Source organism: Coniophora puteana, assembly GCF_000271625.1.
Source record: "Coniophora puteana RWD-64-598 SS2 unplaced genomic scaffold CONPUscaffold_18, whole genome shotgun sequence".
Lineage (NCBI taxonomy): Eukaryota > Fungi > Basidiomycota > Agaricomycetes > Boletales > Coniophoraceae > Coniophora > Coniophora puteana.
Window position 1 is genome coordinate 680,070 of NW_006913070.1, and position 19,967 is coordinate 700,036.

At 52.0% G+C, this 19,967-nt stretch overlaps 7 protein-coding genes across 7 annotated transcripts; 4 read left to right on the forward strand and 3 right to left on the reverse strand.

The window, feature by feature from the left end:
- Nucleotides 1–1,004: 1,004 nt before the first annotated feature.
- Nucleotides 1,005–1,697, forward strand: CONPUDRAFT_159708 (uncharacterized protein; the record flags this gene model as incomplete). Its single annotated transcript, XM_007776805.1, has 8 exons — nucleotides 1,005–1,089; nucleotides 1,140–1,172; nucleotides 1,228–1,247; nucleotides 1,308–1,319; nucleotides 1,381–1,419; nucleotides 1,474–1,516; nucleotides 1,577–1,619; nucleotides 1,670–1,697. 8 exons carry the CDS (start codon nucleotides 1,005–1,007, stop codon nucleotides 1,695–1,697), a joined length of 303 nt encoding a protein of 100 aa, XP_007774995.1.
- An 822-nt stretch (nucleotides 1,698–2,519) lies between these two features.
- CONPUDRAFT_140310 (uncharacterized protein) lies at nucleotides 2,520–3,383 on the reverse strand. Its single transcript, XM_007776806.1, has 2 exons — nucleotides 3,110–3,383; nucleotides 2,520–3,044 (listed from the first exon to the last, which is right to left on the reverse strand). Exons 1-2 carry the CDS (start codon nucleotides 3,274–3,276, stop codon nucleotides 2,819–2,821), a joined length of 393 nt encoding a protein of 130 aa, XP_007774996.1. The 5' UTR covers nucleotides 3,277–3,383; the 3' UTR covers nucleotides 2,520–2,818.
- A 2,145-nt stretch (nucleotides 3,384–5,528) lies between these two features.
- Nucleotides 5,529–6,390, forward strand: CONPUDRAFT_159709 (tetrahydrobiopterin biosynthesis enzymes-like protein; the record flags this gene model as incomplete). Its single annotated transcript, XM_007776807.1, has 2 exons — nucleotides 5,529–6,158; nucleotides 6,208–6,390. The coding sequence occupies 2 exons, from the start codon at nucleotides 5,529–5,531 to the stop codon at nucleotides 6,388–6,390; spliced, it is 813 nt and encodes a 270-aa protein (XP_007774997.1).
- Nucleotides 6,391–6,697: 307 nt separating this feature from the next.
- Nucleotides 6,698–10,558, reverse strand: CONPUDRAFT_66580 (glycosyltransferase family 20 protein; the record flags this gene model as incomplete). Its single annotated transcript, XM_007776600.1, has 13 exons — nucleotides 6,698–7,085; nucleotides 7,145–7,293; nucleotides 7,357–7,881; nucleotides 7,943–8,353; nucleotides 8,413–8,478; nucleotides 8,533–8,629; nucleotides 8,691–8,755; nucleotides 8,834–9,165; nucleotides 9,218–9,362; nucleotides 9,418–9,681; nucleotides 9,727–9,896; nucleotides 10,104–10,194; nucleotides 10,313–10,558. 13 exons carry the CDS (start codon nucleotides 10,556–10,558, stop codon nucleotides 6,698–6,700), a joined length of 2,949 nt encoding a protein of 982 aa, XP_007774790.1.
- Nucleotides 10,559–12,811: 2,253 nt separating this feature from the next.
- Nucleotides 12,812–14,894, forward strand: CONPUDRAFT_77732 (uncharacterized protein; the record flags this gene model as incomplete). Its single annotated transcript, XM_007776808.1, has 9 exons — nucleotides 12,812–12,888; nucleotides 13,028–13,182; nucleotides 13,411–13,425; nucleotides 13,829–13,861; nucleotides 14,118–14,210; nucleotides 14,274–14,340; nucleotides 14,396–14,548; nucleotides 14,608–14,821; nucleotides 14,886–14,894. 9 exons carry the CDS (start codon nucleotides 12,812–12,814, stop codon nucleotides 14,892–14,894), a joined length of 816 nt encoding a protein of 271 aa, XP_007774998.1.
- Nucleotides 14,895–15,015: 121 nt separating this feature from the next.
- CONPUDRAFT_77733 (uncharacterized protein) lies at nucleotides 15,016–15,671 on the reverse strand (the record flags this gene model as incomplete). The annotated part of the gene is made up of 4 exons (XM_007776809.1): nucleotides 15,016–15,042; nucleotides 15,131–15,246; nucleotides 15,395–15,577; nucleotides 15,629–15,671. The coding sequence occupies 4 exons, from the start codon at nucleotides 15,669–15,671 to the stop codon at nucleotides 15,016–15,018; spliced, it is 369 nt and encodes a 122-aa protein (XP_007774999.1).
- A 454-nt stretch (nucleotides 15,672–16,125) lies between these two features.
- Nucleotides 16,126–17,841, forward strand: CONPUDRAFT_77734 (uncharacterized protein; the record flags this gene model as incomplete). Its single annotated transcript, XM_007776810.1, has 13 exons — nucleotides 16,126–16,204; nucleotides 16,296–16,328; nucleotides 16,383–16,402; nucleotides 16,468–16,482; nucleotides 16,541–16,579; nucleotides 16,634–16,661; nucleotides 16,735–16,815; nucleotides 16,871–16,903; nucleotides 16,962–17,081; nucleotides 17,192–17,236; nucleotides 17,302–17,368; nucleotides 17,419–17,543; nucleotides 17,666–17,841. The coding sequence occupies 13 exons, from the start codon at nucleotides 16,126–16,128 to the stop codon at nucleotides 17,839–17,841; spliced, it is 861 nt and encodes a 286-aa protein (XP_007775000.1).
- Nucleotides 17,842–19,967: the final 2,126 nt, after the last annotated feature.

A 19,967-nucleotide genomic window follows, 5' to 3' on the forward strand; every position in this document is an offset into this window, starting at 1 on the left:
TTTGAGCGAGAGGGCGTACCTGCAAACCCTGCATCGGATGCAACGAGGGAGAAAATCACGAGCAAGTTGGGAGTAGAGTTGGATGGAGGCAAGCTGCTCTTTGCGAACGTCAAGTGGAGTTGGGAAGAGCGCTATCGCCACCTAGGAGCATGCTTTCGTGAGCTCATGGCCAAAAAGCGATAGATATGGTACGCACTGAAAATCCTGCTCCGTAGTCCTGGCGGGGCTGAAATAAGTGTGTGTAAACATTAAAGGACTTGGGCGACATACCAATCGTGCAACTGCGAAGACCCATGGTGCGAAAATGGGGAGGGGAAGGAGGAGGGGAGGAAAGGATGGCGACGAACAAAGCGCCAGCTCAGGCCCGACCATGATCTTATCAACGGGAGAACGGCCCAAAATGGTTGAGGATGTCCGGATCGAGAGCAAATCTGATCTCAAGGGGATCTGATCAAGAGCACAAACAAAAAACCAAACAAAAGCGGGCAGAAATATTGAAGATACGAGTAATCAGCGCTCAGCCTAGCACAGCCACTGATTGGTAGACTTGTTTCTGATGCACTCACGATATGTACTCGCGGCCTCCGCATCCCATACAACGGTTCACACGGGCACAAAACTGTGACGCTCGTATGCACCACATCCCAACTAGGAGGCTCTCCTACGCACCACTCCGTCACTCTACCCTACAAGTAGCAAAATCTCGTTATGAAAATAGGATTACTCAAAAAACCCCTAGAGCTCGTGTCGCACCCAGGATGCCAGCCCCACGAACAGCAGTGACTCGGAATATGCTGTATAGGCAGAGCTATGCTCTCGGTACTAAATGCATCAATTTCGGTTGTTATCACCGTGTGACCCAGTCAGATCTCGCCTTAATCACTGATGGTCCTCCCGGAGTCTGCTCGTCACCGAATACTCCTCCAGTGCGCACATCCCAGCACTATTCTCCCCTTGCCCCCTACTTTGTCTACGATCTCTAACGATTGCATTTCTTCGTCAACATGTCCTCTGTGGAATTAGTTGCATCTCAAGAGGATGCGTTGATCGAGGCTTTGGAGACGTTCAAGCGGATGAGCTATGCTTCGTGTACGTATTCTCGATTCATCTTGAACGTTACGTTTCTGAATGTACTCAAGTCGCACTAGTTGTACTGTATGCATGGGATCTTGGTGAGTCGAGAGTTATCTGTATGGCATTAGGTGTTCACAAGCTTGTTGACTGCAGTGTTAACGTTTCCAATGGAGGTGCGAAAGCCAGCCATCGCATTCGTGGAGATTATCGCAGGCTAATCCATCTAATACCAGGTTGACATGTGGGTACGCATGTTATTCCCGGAGAGTTGCGCGTATAAGTAATGACGATTAAATATCGACGCAGAGAACTAAGTTTAAGATGGTAAAACTTCTGTTCTTCTTTGTACGTCTTCAAACAGATTTTATGACACGAGCTGCTGACCATATGAGCTTGCAGAATCGATATTTCTCCCTGCTAGCAGGAGTATTTTGGGTGTGGAGTACGTAATGAGGACGTGGTCTACTTGCGTCTACGTGCGTGATCTAACTCTTGTATCTAGCAAACGTGCAATTTCCTATGTTCGACTCAAACCTTCAGCAATAGTAAGCTCTTTTCAAGTTTTATTAGTTGTCCATGTGCTGATATTCCCTAGCTGTGAGGAACGTGTCAAAACGCCTTGAACCACCTCTTTAAGTCGTGGCTTCACTTTGAATTTAATACAGGTTTTGCCACTAAGATAGGCAACGACTTCACCGGTAACTTAATAGATCATCATCGCATTGTGCCTACCCGCTGATACATAGCGTTCCTCAGGAATCATTGCCTGGTTAACTCAAGAAGGTAAGGATTCTTGTACTTACCATCCTCCGTGCTACAATAGTCACCGCAGTGATCCTGCTGCTTCACGTATTTGCGTTGTTCTCTTTTAGTGAGTGCCACAATTTCTTCGGTCAAGCAACTCCGAGTCAGACATGAACTGTGTCTGATTTCTGATAAAAGAGAGAACTGTTACTGTGCCTGTTACTGCGTTGTTCATAATATGTTGGAGCATTTACATATCAGGAGAGATACTCGAACTCAAATCCTCGCTGGCGGTGAACAGCGGTTTGTTTCGTCCTTTCTTCTGTAATGATACCAGTACTGATGCTCATCAATCAGAATCGCTTCCGTCGACCGGAATGTGTGCAGTACAGGTACCAGGCATAGTTCCTTATATGCTATGGTGAGTTTCCCTCATGACGAACATCTACCCGTTTATCCGTTCCTTTCGACAGTGTGCCAATGATGGTATGCGACTTCGTGCTCGTGGTCCTCATTGGAGCCAAGACCGTCAGATATCACCTCACGGTAATGAACACGCGGTGGAGTGGCGCAAGTCTGATGGCTAGCCTCGCGCGAGGCGCGTTTGTGTTCTACTTTATGTGAGGGATTGTGTATGATCGCGGACATACGTTCTGAAAGCTATAACCGTGCCCAGAACCTTCTTAAGCGTCTTCCTGGCGCTACTATTCTGGCTACTGAAACCAGAGCTCGTCGATATTGCAGGAGGATTTTTCTTCACTATTATGTCCATGGCCATCAATCACCTGGTCTTCAGAGTGAGGAGGACGATTGAAGATCAAGCTTACGGAGACCCTGGACTTATGGCTAGTTTGTCGATACGCTTCGGCGTTAGAGACGAAGACAGGTGGACTGAGGCATATAGCATTACGTTGGAGGACATACATGGTTAAAACGATAATATTACGAGCTGTTTGTGGTGTAGAGTTATGCCGTGCGCGTTCTTGGATAGCACCTGACGTCATCTACTGGGCAGACCTTCAGCCTCTGCATATGTAGGCAGACTCAGCTCGCGCGTCTCGTATCGAGGTAGAGCGTCCGTTTCGCCGTTTCCTGCTCGCATCGGAACTTCCGAGGCTGCCGAAGCAGGGGAGATACGCGTCGAGGGAGCGAGCGCGATTCGATCGCGAAGAGCCCGAGCTTCTTTCAGACACCTGTCTCGTGCGGCCATTCGCCGCGTACATAACCTTTGAGACCCCCATGTGGAGACTTGGGTGAGTGGTGGAAGAGAAGAAGATGTACTCGAGCGTACCAGGTACCACCGACTACCAATAAAACAACGCCTATCACGATGCCGACTGTGGCACCTACAGGGACATTTGGAAGGTTCGGTGATGTGTATCTTCGGGCTAGGGCAAGATTATCCGGCAGCGCGCCGTGGTCAATGGAGGTAACATGACGAGGAAAGACGACGATCATCGGGAAGGACACGTAACCCAAGGGTCCTAGATGGAATGGAGAATGTAGGGCCTTTTATATAGCGAAATAATACGGGCAGGTGAGGGATACGAAGAGGTGAGTGTCGGAGCGCTAAGGGAGGTTGTGTATCATTTCCGTCGGATGCTGACCTCCTGCTTCGGCACAGCTCTGACGGCGATTGGAGCCTGCATGTGCATGAACCTTCGACGTCTCGACGCTCAATACTTTGAAGACCGGCCAATACTGCAAATTCAAACGTTGATGATCCTGTGACACCCAAGATGCGCCCATCCATGTGCATGATGCCGCTTCAAGTTGAAAGACCGTATCGGTGGTATCGGCGAGAGCGTGCGATATTCTCATGCTTCTCACTGAGGGGGATATCTCCAGTATTCAACAGGGTAGTTGAGTATCTGATGCTAAGTATCTCAGTGGAAGTTGGTGCGAGAAGAGGGCGAAGCTGCCTAGCAAGAGTCGCTGTTGCTAATAGTTCAGAGGGAAAATCCTTGAAGGAATTGTCTGAGAAACCTCAAAGAAACCCTTGAAGAAACCTTAGATTGCTCATTCACAGCTACTCAGGGGCGGTTTCTGCTCGATCTGGCGTTCGCCACGTGTCTTCTGGACAATAAGCCGATCCGCCGACCCAGCCTCCGTCATCCTAGTTCTACCCCATCCCTGCGATATTCTCGCACCATCCCAAGCGTCTCTAATACGAATCGGGAAGATGTTAGCACCCGGTTTAATAAATCGCAAGGTGTATCCAATGGAGCGTACGGCGGACAGGCCCCCTCAACCGCTGTAATGGTGCCAAACGAACTTTGCTCTTCCCTCACGCTACGCCCCACCACACTCAGGTCCATGCAATTGTCCTCCGAATGAGATCAAGTATCGGCCAATGAAGAACCTTGGATGGATACACTCATTGTTAGAGCTATGTGGTCGTTGGTGAGCTAAAATAACCTGTCGCCACCATCTATGTATTTTCTGCCTTGTCATCTTGTCTCGCACCGTCAGCCGCCCCCCTCGCCCCGAGTTCCGAGCTTTTGTCATGACCAAGTCCGCTCGCTCTCTGTGGTCTTTCTGCGAGCTCCATGGATATGTCTCCACGGTGCATCCACCCATATCCTAACGACAACACTGCACTGACGCCTCCTCTGGCGCGACGAGGCTCCCAGACAATAACACAGTATCTCTGCGTCTGCATATTCGCCTCCGTACTGCCGCGTCCATGGCTTGTAGCCTCTACTTACCACGTCTCTAGACCAGCCGCGCACGGTCCGTCGTGTCGGCGTGGACGTGCCTTGTGCATGGACCCTCCAGCTTATTGTCTCGTCCCAAAGTGGCTATCCATCGTGGTAACCGAGCAAGGGTATATAAGCCAAGACTTGATCACCCGTGTGCTCCAGAATACAGAACGACCTCTGCGACGCCCTTCCATTGTTTCCTTTTCTTGATCAACTCATCCTCGCGCTAGTCGCTCTCCCAGCTTCCCGAGCCCTCCTACGTCATCCCACGTCAATCACGTCCATTTGATCTCTGCAATGGACTCCTTTGACACTCTCGTTCCCATCTCTTTCGAGTCTTCTTCGCCGTCGGGCAGCCCGGAGCTTCCCGTTGACGAGGAGTGGGCGAACCAAAGCCAGGGTCTCTACTACTGCGTCGTCGCGTGATCACCCTTGTCCTGATGAGTAGGGTTGAACCTTGTACGTTTACCACCTCTCTTATTGCGTCTCCTTGTACTCACATTTTCTCGTCATGTTATAGGAAGACCTGGTGTCTTCATACACACGGACTCCCCCGTATCACACCTCAACCGTACCATCACGTCATCAGCACGCGCTTTCTTTCACTCATCCTCATTACCACTCTCCTTCAAGTTGCGTACTGGCCTTACATCGGCGCGGTTTCGTTCGATTTAGCGAGGCAGTTGCTAATATACCGCATGTTGGACTTTTCAGATCGTGTCTACATTGGACTGGCTTAAGCCGTTACGTTTATATGACAAGTCACGATCGTAGTATTCCATTGTTTCTGTAGTCGTCGTTGCTTAGGACTTCTCCGTGTATTACTTGTAAATTACACACCTACACGAGCGGTTTCTTGAGCAACACGCCCTCTTATATACACACGCTGTGCGATGAGTATGTGAGGTTACAAAATTTGACGGGGCGTAGTGAGCGGATACGCTATTGTCTCTGTTATTGTCTTGCACCGCCACAATACCACCCATCCTTCCTTCGTCTCCTCGCACGATGGCCACATCCACCTCCCCAGCAACAGACGTCGTCTTTATCGAGTCCCTCTCCCTCTCCGCGACGATTGGCCCCGACTGCTGGGGCCGGACACGAGCACAGCCCATTCTTCTTTCCGTCCACCTCCACCTGCGTCCATCCTTCCTCGATAAGTCTGGCGCGAGCGACAAGGTCGAGGACAGTGTGCATTACGGCCACCTCACCAAGGTCGTCTCGCAGCTCGTCGCCGCGCGCGAAAATCCATCAAATGCCTCGGAGCAGGGGTTCCAAAGCGTGCACAACCTCATAGGCGCGGTCGCGCAGGCTGCGTTCGGCCTCGCGGGCGCCATGGCCGAGCGCGTGCACGTACGCGTCGAGCTGCCCAAGCTCGTGCTGCTCGCGGAGAGCTGCGTGTTCGAAGCGGACGTCTCTTCAGCGTCCAACTTGTCCTCGGGCGCGGACGTAGGAGCGCTGACGGTCCACGTCAAGGACGTCGTCCTCCCCGTCCTCATCGGCGTCAACCCTCCCGAGCGCCTCGCGAAGCAAAAGGTGATCACCAACCTCACCTTCTACGAACATCCATCTAGCCCGTCAGATTCAGAAGGCACAGAAGAAGTAGATTATACCGCGATCGTGAAACGCGTTGCAGAGGTACGTCTTCCGCTCCATCGATCGCTCTGATCTCGTACTTTGCCGATAGGAGATCGAGCGATCCGAGTACCTCACGCTCGAGAAGTTCGTCATGGAGGTCGTGCGCATCGCCTGTATGGCATCGCCCCGTATCGCCCGCGTCACCGTACGCGCGCAGAAACCGAGCGCGCTCACGTTCGCCCACTCGTCCGGCGTGCAGATCACGCGAGATCGGAGCGCTTTCGTGGGTTGACGTCGACGAGACGCCAAAGAAGCGGCCAGCAGTATGCTCAGAAGGTGTGTATCCATGTATATTACACGCATGTGTACAGCCGAAAATCTATGTACAATCGAAAATGCAAAAGGGCTGTTTAGGCCCAAATGTTCTGTCGCAAAACCCAGAGCTGAGAAACATCTAAAACATAAAACAGTGCAGGTCTAGTCATACAAAACCGAAGCAAAACCGAAGCAAGTGCGCATACAAACACAACAAAATCTACATCCATAATTCACTTGGCTCCCTTTCCATTGACCTTTCCAAGATCCACCGTGAACTCAACTCAAGCGCTCGCGTTCGCAAACTGCTCCAAAGCGACGACCGACTCCCTGGCGTCCAACCTCCACTTCGCATCCGTGCCCTTGCCACTCGTCGAGCACGTCTCGGCGCCCTCGAGATCGTTCAGCCTCCGCAGCAGCTTCTCGTCGCTGCTCACGGCGAGGACAAAGCTCGCCTCGTCGCCCATGCCCACCTCGCCGAGATCGTCTCCGCCGCCGAACGCGTTGGTCGCGGGGGAGAGCCACGCGGAGCGGGGCGCGACGGCGGGCGAGCGCGCGGGGCCGCCCGGGTGCAGGATCGCGCCGACGGCGGTCGAGCGGGAGATGTTGTTGGGCAGGACGAGGAAGGAGTTGGCGCCTGGGATGATGCGTAGGCCGTAGCGCTCGCCGAGGCTAGTGAGCGCCATGGTGGTGAGCAAGTAAGAAGAAAAATCGGATCTGAGAGAACGTACCTGTCAAAGATGTGGTTCTGCGCCTCAGCAGCCTGCCTGCGCGCCCACTGCCTATCAGGGCAGTTTTCGTCCTTTGCGCCCGACCAAAACCGCCAGACCACGCTCGCCTCGCGCTCCTCTACGAACGCACCCGGAGTCCGCTCCGTGAACTACGTCAAAACCACACTGTCAGCACCCGCAAAACAGAAGTGCGAAGAAGAAGGAGCACACACATAGTTCAAAATCTCAACACACGGCCCCTTCCACGTCATATTAAAGCTCCCCAGCATGCTCACCCACTCCGCCGGCTCCCTCCGCGTACCCCTCGTCCGAATGAAACACCCGTTCTCCGCGACAACGCCCACGCCCGGCACCGCCTCCGCGACCTTATCAAGCACACCCTTCGCCTGCAGCCCGCTGAGCACCCACACCTCGTTCCGCGCGTCCTTGACGAGCCGCCGGAGGACGTTCACGGGCCCCTCGGGCAGGCCGGTGAACGGCGCCTGCAGCGCGGCGCGCGACATGTCGCGCAGCCAGAGCGTGCCCTCGAGGTCGAACAGCAGCAGCCGGCGGCTCGAGTACTTGTACCGCGGCAGCAGGCGCGAGACGTCGAGCGGCGACGGGTGCTGGACGGTGCTGCTGCTCGTGCTGCTGCTGTGCTGCGACGCGAGGTGTTCCGTGTGCGCGCGCAGACAGCGCGCGAGGAACGAGGTGACAAAGGCCTGCGCGGTCTGCGTGACGACGTGGTTATGCAGGTCCTGCATGCACGGCGCGGCGTCAACGAAAAGGACTGAAAGGGTGGCACAACACGACACTCACCACCCAGCGCTCTCTCGCCTCCTCATCCCCCATACTCAGCGCTCGGTTGATCGCATCCCCCGTCCCACGCGTATCCCACGGGTTCACCGCAATACAGCTCCTGAACCCGCTATAACTGTAGCTCCCCGTGAACTCGCTCAGAATGAGCGGCCGGTGCCGCCCCTCCTGGCACTCGACGAACTCGTGCGTGCGCAGCGCCATGCCCTCGCGCAGCGACGTGACGAGGAACGCGTCTGCGACGGTGAGCAGCGCGAGGTACTGCGAGAACGTGAGGTCCTGTGTGTGCAGGAACACGATCGGCTGGTATGTGAGCGTCGAGAACTGCGAGTTGACGCGTGCAACGACGTCGGAGACACCGCCGGCGAGCTCGTTGGATTCGGTGGTTTGGAGGGCAACTTGGATGAGGACGACCTGAGAAGATATAGCATGTTAGGGACGAGGTACAAGACGCAGAAAAGAGGATACTGTACCTTGCCCTGCGACTCCGGGTGTTTCTTGAGGAAATGCGCGAATGCTTCGAGCTTATGTCTGACACCCTGAAATAGCGCAGTCAGAATCTTTACGATTAACTAGAAATACACAGTACACACCTGGATCTCGTCGAGCTTATCTCTGCCAACGACAAGCTTCATGCCTGCATACCGCTGCTTGAGCAGCTGCACCCAGTACTCGACGTCCGGCTGGCGTCTGCGACAACCCAGGTTAGCCCAAACAGCGCATACACCAGTCTCGCGAGCCAAACACTCACTTCTTCTCCCTCAACGCACCAACATCAATCCCCATCGGGAACACGCCCACCTCGACAAACCTCCCCTGCTTCACATCCTCCCCGTCCCCATCGTCTGCCCTCCCATTCACACCTGTCTCCTCCCCAGCTTCCCCGTCCTGCACACGCTCCCCATGTCCATTCACCGCCTCACTCCCACTCGTCGCACCCTCAGCCTCGCTCTGCGCCTCGACCTGTACACCCTTGGGCAGCGACTCGAGCGCCAGAATGCGCGAGACCGTCTGCCTAAAGTGACGCGCAAAATTGGCAGTTTGAAAGCCGACCAAGTCGGCGCCGAGCAGACCGCGCAGGAGCGGCTCGCGGACCGCGAGGCAGCGGAAGATCTCCGAGGAGGGGAAGGCGACGTGCATGAAGAACCCGATGGGCGCGTCCCGCGTGACTGGGGAGGCGCGCAGCAGGGCGGGGAGGAGCATGAGGTGGTAGTCGTTTACCCAGACTGTGGGTCATGTCAGTGAGTGGAATGCGGATGGTAGGGAGGGGAGACGTACTGATGTCGCCTTCTTTGTAGTTTGCAATGATCACGTCTGCAAAGCGCTGGTTGACGGCTTGGTACTGCTTGAACGACCCGCTTTCATAGAAGAGCTTCGTTTTCGGCGCGTCGGGGACCGCGTAGTGCAGAGCTGGCCACAAAACCTGCATATACTCGTTGAATAAAAGTCACGTACACCAAAAAGGAGCGAAAACGCACCTGATGACAAAACTCATCATAGCAACTCTCAAACTCGTTATCCGGGATCCACACCGGCACACTCTTCCACCCTTCCGACATGCGCATATCCACGTCCTTCCTCAATACGTCGCTAAAGTCGTCCGTCTTCGTGCCCAACGTGCCCACCCACATCTTATCCGAGAGCCGGTCCCTCACCGCGTCAATCGCATTCTTCAACCCGCCATTACAATGCGAGTTGCTCTCCGTATGCCACGGCACCTCCACCATGCCGTCATCGCTCGCCTCACCGATATGGCCGAGCACACTCTTGGGCGACCCGGGCGGCACGGACGAGTTGCGCGCCGCCGTCGCCATGGCAGACGGCGCGCGCGGGTGCTTGCGCTGCAGGCGCGAGACGTGCGATGTGTCCGGGTGTGTCGTCTGGAACTTGCGCGGCGGGCCGATCGGGTTCATGGGCGTCTCGCTGAGCCCTGTGGCGAGTGTGACGGCCTCGTCGGCTCGAGATATGCCGTTGGAAGGTGCGGGGCTGACAGTGTGGGCGCCATTGAGGTTGTCGGGGTTTAGGCTAGCTGTATTGCCGTTAGCTTGGGTGAGGCGGAGACCAGCGAGGGCGGCGGTGAGGTTGAGAGGGGGATTGCCTGCGTGCGAGCTGAGAGGGGAAGTTGAGCCGCTGACGGCGCGGCTGTGAGGACGAGAGCCGGGACTTTGGGCGGTGAGCGAGGCGAACTTGGAGAACGGGTTAGAGCCCTCGGAGCCTGGTGTCGAAATAGGAGTGATGGCCCGTGATTGTCGGGACTAGTAAAACGTATGTTTTATGGTGTATGCAATAACGCAAAGTGGTAGTGCAAGACAATGGCGGAGGAGGGGAACAGTGTAAGCGCGGCTCTGATCATGACGTAACATAAACGCGCACCTTGAGATCTTCGACGATGCTCTTCAGCGGTGGGTTTCCGCCCAGCGATCGCGAGTGCTTGTGCTGGAACGGCGGTCTCTCGGGTGGCGGTGAAGCGGGTGCGGGTACAGCGACGGGAGCCGGGGAGAGGGGTCCTGCGCCGGTGAAGCCAGGATCGGGAGACGGCGGGTTGGACTCGCCAATGACGGCGGTGGTCGGGAGAAAGAGGGAGGCGATAACGACGCGATGGTTTCGAAGGTGGCTCATCGTCGTCGTGGTCTACGAGAGAGAAAAGGAGGGGAAAGGGAGGGGAGGGGTTTGGGATGGGGTGGGATGTTCCGAGGGGGGTGGAGGAGGTCGTCTGGGCTATGACGGAGTGACGTCTTCCAGGTGCATATGCGTATGTTTGCCTCCGGATCTCCGTCTGTTGCCCCGCCCGCGCAAAATCACCCCCGTCTTATATCTGGCCACACCCTCCGCACATCCAAGTTCATCTGCCTAGTTTTTATCCGGTTGCGTCTCGAAAAAGCACAGATGATATGCGCGATAATCCTAGCGGTCTCGGCCGCAGATTATCCGCCCGTCGTGCGCCCGTCCGTGGCCCGCGCTGGACCGCATCGTTCGCAGCCACGTTTGCCGCCTCGTCCAGTCTCATTCGCGCCTCATACCACGCGAACGGGCCCTGACCTTGAACTGGTCCAGGAAGCACAACTGAATGAGGTGAGCTGTGCTATAATTCTACCATCCGACTTGTTCCGCTGTATTATAACCACCACAATCAGATTTGGATCACACGAGCCGCCCAACGGAAGCAGAGCAAACCCTTGTCGCCGAGTTTCCATGACTCTCCTTCCAAGCCTTTCCCACATCTGTCCCTATATGCGCTGTGCTGCCCCTGGACTTTTCTGGTTCACGCTGCCCAAACTCCGGATGATCGATGATAACAGGGTCCCGGCGTCTGCAAACGCACTTTTGTCCTTGGTTCTGGATCTGCTGATCGATCCAGACTTGCGCATCGACTAAGATTGGACTGCCAACGTTGATCAGAAATGAACAAATCCCGTACGCCGAAGTTCTTGTGGGGTTCATCCGATGCGCCGCGATCAGGAAGCGGGGCCAACATGGCCTGCTTACAGTGCTTCTTCGGACGTGGTTCCGCCGTCTCCTACCTTACCCTTGAGCACGTCTTGGCTCAGGCCTCAGGCATGACCCTCCCAGTGCCTATATGCGCGGTTTTATCCACCGTCAGGGTCGTGAGCGCCCAGGCCGCCACTCAGATAACCAAAGCATCCCATTGGCGTCCTTTAATCTCTATATCTCAAGGGGCTGTTTGCATCTCTACGCCGTTACGGACCAATATTCCATGGACCTTTGCGAGCGGATAGTATCTTCTTTCGGTGTACGGCGCACCCACGGCCGAGTGCTTGCGAGCAAGTTCGAGAAGTTCCAGGCACTTCGGCCTCCATAATATTGCCCCCGAAACCATCGTATCATCGTCATACGAGACGTAGTATGTTCGTCATAAGCCTTGCACTCCTTATTCCGTTGGAATGGCACAGAAATTTCGTGGCTCTTATTCTGTAGCTGCTGTCTCAATTGTCTCATTTCTCTCTAGTGCATTCATCCGATATCATCTCTGCGCCGCGCTTGACCCCACCACCTGCAATACGAACCCAATGACACACGTCGAGTCAAGTATACTTTCCATCTGCACCCTGGGTCTCCCCCCTGACAATTTCAAAACGCCTTTTTGGCGTCTCTGCCCATGCATATGCCTGGGACAACTCGCGCGCGCCGTTCGCGGCGCTGACTCCGGGCCAGTTTTTTCCGTCTGCGTCGGTGCACGGGAGCTACCGTACGTTGTTACCATCATTCCACGCTGAAACGCTCAAGTCAGGCACATCAGGGTGTGAGCGGAGCGTGCCCTTATGCCCCACAACGCAGCTCGCATACGCAGAGTATGTGCCATCCTCGTCCTAGGATGTATCATGCCCGTCGATTTTTACTTACCGTGATCGGTGTAAGAAGGCTGCTTTGTCTAGTACAGAGAACAATCACTGACTGCGGTTACAAGTGGCGTTCGGAGAGCGATCAGGATCAGAAAGCACATTCCATCAGTTGCTGTGGTAAGTTAGATTTTGAACTATGATTCTGGCACAATAGTGTTGATTTGATCAGTCACTTTCTCAAGGCACCCGTTCTCCCCATCTCCCTCGCGTGCAGCCTTGGCCCCATAGCGGCCTATAAAAACGGGTAGATCTCATCCGAGTCTTATTCGGATTTTGTTACGCGAATGAAGACCGTCGGCAGGCGTTAGCTCCACACCTAATAGCAGTGGTGACAATGCTTGAATCTCAAGCTATCGAATGGCCTGCTGACCCCTTACAAAGTTCTTGCCTGCTTACCTCAGTTGCTGAAGTACATATCAATCCAGCATCCGGCTTTCTAAATCCATAGTCCAATCAGCCAATCACCCTCCGACACTGTTATCGCTGCTTCCGGCTCAGAAATGACTCGCTGATGTATCTATTATTGTGCATCAACCAGAGCCCTGCACTGATACCCATCGCTTTACGGGCTGCATTCTGGGGATATAAGTAAGTCCTTGCATCGACAGCAATGAGGGGCTGTCACGCATACCGTCGACAATCCCCCCCTCCGACCATCCTATCCCGGGCGCATTCGCGAGTCATATTTTCCCGGCCAAAATTCGAGCCTAAACCTGAAGTCATCTAGTCTACCTTTCACTGCTCTCCCCAAAGACGTACAACTTCATCTCCCACTCTTCCCGGCAATGAACGCAGGCCTGACGTTGGCGGAGTTAAATTCCGTCGACGAGGATGTCATTAATAGAGTATTGAAGGCGATGCCAGTCTGCCGGCAGATATCAGGTACGTTATAACTTCATTTGATCTGTCAACCTCGTTGCGGTTAACATCAGGCTGGTCTGGTGTGTAGCTTCTTTAACGGCGTTGTATATATGGGACCTTCGTAAGCATTGGTCAAGCCTAATAGCTTGCAGCAGTAACACATACTCCAGTCATCACATTATCGGACGAGGTTAGATACTCCGTTCAGATGACAGAAGCTCTGTGCTGAGTCCATGATCAACGCTATAGGTAAACCTGATTTGGGTAAGATTTGCGTTTATAGCTCCCCAAGCAATGCACATCATCAGTGAAGCTGATTTTGACTCGATAGAGACCCGGTTTTAAGCTTCCCAAAGTCTTATACTTCTTCGTAAGTAACATCTTACATGAATTTCACGTGCCCTCACTGTGTTCGGCATACATTAGAACCGCTACTTTGCGCTCCTCTCTGGTATTCTGCAAACGTACTGTCAGATTGATTGTCTTTTTATACCATACCTACGCTGACGCCGTACATGTAAGCAGCTGTGGTCAACACTCACGAAACAAGTGAACTGTTAGTGGTTTGGTTTGTGTTATATAGTTCCATATACTGACCACGAGTGTAGCTGTGCGTTTTGCTCATTGTGAGAAATAGACTTTACAACTTAAATTCAAACTATATCAGGCTATATTTGGAATAGTGTAACGATTGTGGCTGGTGAGAGCCGACTTCTTTAGTGATAGCAAATACACTTATACTTTTGATATGGCCCTGAATCCAACGCTAGCATTTCTGGTATGGAGTATTGGGGAAGGCTAGTGTTACACCCATATCTTAGTACCAATCGAAACTGACAACCTTTCAACAGCAATTCTTCTGTGTCACGTCAGGGCTATCTTTCAAACTAGTACGACCTTGATCCAAGAGTGCTTCATTGTATGGAACGATGGCTTACACATTATTTTGAATTTAGAAAGGGCGATTACATTGCCAGTGACGGTGCTATATGTGATGACTGTAGCGTTTGCCTTCACCACAGATATCTCCAACGCCATTTTGACCAAGGGTACGTTGTACGCGGTGCTCCATTTTTCCTGTCAGCTATTCATCAGTACTGTTGGCCATGCAGTATTAGAGCTGCGGTCTGGAGTATGTGTCATGCAGCCTATTCCAGTATCGTTTTTGATCTTCAGTTAGTAAGTCTCAATCTCTTTCACTTCACCCAAGGTCACTTTATAAAGGTGGAAATAGTACCAGCATACCGAAGTTTATTCTGGACGTTGTATTCGTGACGTTGATCGGCTTTAAAACGACCACGTACTACATGCAAGCCTTAAACAAGAAATGGAGCGGAGCCATCCTCATGAAAACTCTCGGTCAAGGCGCTTTCTTATGCTACTTGAGGTGAGCCCACAAAGTCGCGATCATAAAGTGTGATGGTATGACTAACTTCGATCGTTTAGCATTTGCCTGACGATCCTTCTCCTCATGCTACTCCCCCTCTTGGCTCCGGAATTCTTTTTCATTGCCGAAAGCGTCTTGTTCTCATTATTTGCGATGACTGTCAATAGGCTTGTTCTTGGTATGAACAAGGCCAATTTACGTGGTTTGAACGACTTTACAAGCCAGCACTCGCATGAGGTAGACATTGCATTTGCCATGTCTACATCATTCACGGTCAGTATTTTCTGCATCAGACATGTTCGGGTCACAAGCTAACATGTCTGTGAAACATTTGTAGTTGACGTAACACAGAGCTATAATGATGACGCATGCAATGCTGTTGGGCTAGAAAATTAATTACCTCGTGGATCTTGGTGCTAGAACCGATTTCATATATGCTCAAACTCAAGATGTTTCATAACATCTCTTCATAGATGAGCGACTTGTGGAACGAGCTAAGAAGAATTTAAGGTTAAGCGGGTGAAGGAGGACTATATGCTGATGAACACTGATATTCCAGTGTATGTAGTTATTGTTCCTTACCTTTCCGATTCTCTGCCGAGTTGACCCGGATTCAGTTGTCCACGCCAGCACTGTAACCGCTCCGACAGAGAGCCAACCGAATATGATCCCAAAGATAGTCGCCGTGCCCGCGGTACCTGCGAAGCCGGACATATACTTTGGATGTTACAGTCTACATTATGGTCGCACATATACCAGGCCTACATTGATCGTGTTCACGTGTTGATGATCTCCCTCGTAGGCATCGAGTACTCCGCGACTGCTGGCAGTGCACTCAGTACTTACCCACCTTTTGATCGCCGTGCACAGTTGCGCATTGCACCTTGCCATTACCATTAAAGAAAGCTGGGTTTGTGACGATGTGGATCTCCCGCGCCCCTCGCACTAGCAGCAAACTCCGCCCGAGTCGGTGCCTGAGAGCTGCGCCAATACCGTCATTCATGCTGAAACGATCGGGCCGGGAGTTAACTGTGCTCTCGGACGTAGCGCTAGCGCAGCATTCACAAAACAACAACGCACAATTCTCCTTTAGAGGGCGCACAGACCAAACCAAAGCCGCCATGGTTGTTGCAAAACACCTGATGTAAGAGTTATTCGACCCATGCTATTGGAGTGGGATTGATAGGTTTTAGATATGGTACTTGACGCGTACAATAGTAACCGCAATGTACCTCTCGTCATTCGCTGTGGCTTAATAGGGACCAACGGCTATGATCATCCCAAGTTTCAGCTGTCACTCCAGGCGCACATCTCCCCCGTGCCCTTCGCGCGCAATCGGAGTCCCACAACCGTTCAGGAAAAGGGCATGCCTTATCACTTCAGGTGAGAGTGCATGTATGGAGCCGATTCCCAGACAACAAAAGTTGACGTCTAATGTACTTATGAGTAACAATAGTTTACGAAGCGCGCGCCCCACCCCGAGCGGTATAAAATCGACAGCAATGAGGCATTGTCGTGCCCCATCCTGCTGGCTACGTCTCCGACTCCCGAGATAATTCAACTACGCTCGCCCTCCGATGAACGGAAACTTGATTTTAACGGCAGCATTGGAGGTAGATGGTGTCAATGTGAAGGATCTCGACAATATGTTGAAGGGTATGCCGATGTGTCGGCAGGTTTCAAGTACGATTCTTCGTTGATATGTTCATTCCGCTGCTGATTTCCTTAACCCTTGTCCACGATTCAGCTGCTCTGGCGGTTCTATATGCGTGGGACACTCGTAAGCCGCTGTTTTGCCCACACGATTGTAGCAGTGCATCGCTCATTCCTCCAGTGATCACGTTCTCAGATGAGGTAAGTAGGAATATCACGCTCTAGCGACCAAAGCCCTATCTTAAAGTCAATTCGTTGTGCTGCAGGTGGATCTTATATGGGTACGTACGTGGCTCTCCAGCATGAACATTCAATCAAGAACATTACCGTTGCCACCAGAGATCCGGGATCAAGCTTCCTAAAGTTCTATATTTCGTTGTAAGCTACGATCCTCACGTGTTATCATCTTCTAAATGCCTTGGTGTAACTTAGAACCGGTACTTCGCTCTCGTCTTTGGGGGTCTGCAGGCATACTGTCAGATAATAGATCCTTTGGTATGACTCTCTCATGCTGACGAGCTATCTATGCACAGTTGCGATTAATGCTCATGAAACACCTGAAACGTTGGTAATTCATGTCGATACAATTGAGCTGGCTAATTTCAGAAATAGCTGTACGTTTCTTACACTCTGGACCATGGTTTCATAAACCGAAGTGGGGTTTCTTAGGTCATGCCTGGACCGGATTAACAACTATGGCTGGTAAGGTTCCACTATCCTCGTTCAAGCAGTGGTGAATAACTAATTCTATCAATACTAGTATTTGTAGTATGGTTCAACGGGGAAGGCAAGCGTCACGTTGATAGGTTACCCCCCAGGATAGCTAACAGTTCCACAAAAGCCGTCATTTTGTGTCACATCAATGCCATATTCCACCATCGTACGCGCTTCATTAACATGACCTCCAAAGTAAAGCGCTTACGCATAGTATCTAATATCAAGGAAGAATCATAACATACTTGGCTACGGCTCTTTATGTGGCTACTGCAGTGTTCGCCCTTGTTGGGAATGTCGCCTACGTCGTTTTGAACAAGGGTATGTCACAAGTGACGCTGCGTTCATTGCCTTCGGCCCTCGCTCACGCTTGCTGCATACACAAGCACCAGTGGAGCTACTCGGGATTTGCATCAGAGAGCCTGTGGCAGTGTCGTTTCTAACCCCTACCTAGTAAGTTTCCATGCGAGACCTCCATTGTCATCTAACATAATCTCTCACAGCGTCAGCATACCGATGCTAGTGTTGGACATTGTGTTCATGACGTTAATTGGATATAAGACCATAACATATTACGCTCAGTCCGTCAACAAAAAATGGGCAGGAGCAGCTCTCATGAAGACTCTCGGTCAAAGGGCATTCATATGCTATCTAAGGCAGGTTTACTGCACTGGATCATCGATACATGACTAATAATCCAGCGTAGCATCTTTCTGACAATAGTTCTGTTCATGCTACTTCCGCTTGCAGAACCATATGTCTTCTTTGTGGCGCAAAGCGTCTTGTTCTCTTTCTTTGCGATGGCGATAAATCGTCTCGTATTGGGCATGAACAAGGTCAACATGCAACAGCTCCGCGGTGATCAGACAACGGGTGTAACAGAATCTTCGGTCGTGTTCGCCTTAGATGCACCGTCGGGGGTTTAGCCTTCTCTTTGTAATAATATTATCATAGTTCTTTCGGATAACAGGAGTCCAAGGGACATGAATTGCACACGAGCAACATAAGGTGCCTAGTAACAGATCATAACAGGTCACAGTAGCAGGCGTCCACATAGATTCAGTGGACATTAGCAATCTCAAAATACTAACGCCATGCTAGCAAAATCTGATTTTACAGTAGAGAACTGCTATCATTGTCGTGTCGAACGATCGTTCCGCCGTTGGGAGTTAAATTTGAGTCGTATCTAACCAAACACTGCCCTAAAGAGCACCAGCAAGCAATTGTGCAATACCTTTTTTGGTGTCGCCACACCAGGCTGTGCCTGGAACTCCGCAGCCCGCTCGCGCCGCTCGTAGCGCTGACTTCGGGCCAGTTGCTCCCGTCCGACTCGGTGCATGAGAGCTACGCTGGCACCACCATTCTATGCCGAAACGCTCGGGTCGGTCACATCGGGATACGAGTATAGTGTGCCATTATACTAAACAACACAGCTCGCATACGCAAAAGCTGCGCTATCCTCTTCCCTAGTGTTCGTTTACCTCAGCTGCTGGACTACACAGCAATTCAGCCTCTGGCTTCCTATATCCAAAGCACAACCAGCCAATATCCCTCGACAATGTTATCACTGCTCCCGGCTCAGAGATGGCTCAGAGATGAATCGCCGGCGCTTCAATAACGATGGCATCAACCTGAGCCCCGTGCTATTCCCTATATCTTCTCACCGCACCGCATGGTACAAGTATAACTCATTGCATCGACAGCGGTGAGGTGCTGTTACATCTGCTTCTGGTGAGGTCATCACCCAGGAACCCGTCCCAGCCGTAGCTGCGAGCTATATACACATTATTAAGTCTGGCCTGGCGAAAACTGGAGTTCCCGACCTTTCCCTGTACTAAATTCTCTGCCGACGTAGGACAAAGCTGCGTCCTTCACCTTCCATCCGATGGACGCCATATCAACAACATCGGAGGCAGACCCTGCCAACGTGAAGGTTATTCGCAGTGTGCTCCAGGGGATGCCAGTCTGCCAACGAATTTCAGGTTCGTTCATATTACACCTCACTCCGTTAGTTCCCTGTGACGAACATCCGGTTATTCCTTAATATAGCTGCTCTGGCGGTGTTGTATGCATGGGACCTTCGTAAGCCTGACCAGCTTTGGAACTCGCAGCGATGACACTCATTCATCCAGTCATCACATTATCGGACGAGGTAGAAACTTTCGTTCAAGTGACAGTAGTCTTACACTGAAACCGTTGGACAACGCTTTAGGTGGACCTTATATGGGTAAGAGTAGGTTTTTAGCTCAAAGAGCCAGTAATTAACATTGTTGGCGCTTGTTTTCGACTTGATAGAGACCCGGGATCAAGCTTCCCAAAGCCTTGTACTTCTTTGTAAGCAGCAATCTACATGTCTCTTTCACGTCCTCTTAATGTATCCGGCGTACATCAGAACCGTTACTTCGCCCTTCTCGCCGGGATATTGCAAACGTACTGTACGACTATCAACCTTTTTACATGGTTTGCCCACGTTAATTTTGCGCTCGTGAGCAGCTGTGGTCAATACTCGTGAAACAGCTGAACTGTTCGTGGTTTTTATTACGTGGTCACAGATACTGACCGCAAGAGTAGGTGTACGTCGTGTTCACGATGAACAATGGGCCCAAGGAACCGAACTGAAGGATTTCAGGTTACGCGTGGAGCGCTGTAACGGTTATGGCTGGTAAGCGCTTGCCTCCATGTTGAAACTCCCATCAATGTTTAATATGATAAAACGCTAGCTTTTATGGTGTGGAGCATTGGTGAAGGCGAGTGTCACGCCCACATCCCGACACCCGACATACTGTACCTACACGACCGTAGGTTCGTCACGCCTCACGCTTGACCCGTAAAATGAACTTGAGACCTGGTTCGTCACCCATCACACAAGACAGTGAACCTCACCGCGTGACGAAAAAAATGTTAAGACTCTTCTATTCTGATGTAGTAAACCCGTTCAGCTGCTGCAGTGAGTGTTTTCTGCATTCTTTTTACTGTGAATTTTCAAGAGTTTCGAAACCCTTACCGCGACCACAGTTGACCGGCAGGCTTCAACTTTGATTCAGTCATCCCG

What these genes read in the sequence shown, in the direction of transcription:
- CONPUDRAFT_140310 (XM_007776806.1), bottom strand. Translation starts at nt 3,276, where the DNA reads ATGATCGTCGTCTTTCCTCGTCATGTTACCTCCATTGACCACGGCGCG. An exon ending in TTGGTAGTCGGTGGTACCTG is followed by an intron (nt 3,045 to 3,109) that starts GTACGCTCGAGT and finishes GGGGTCTCAAAG; the next exon opens with GTTATGTACGCGGCGAATGG.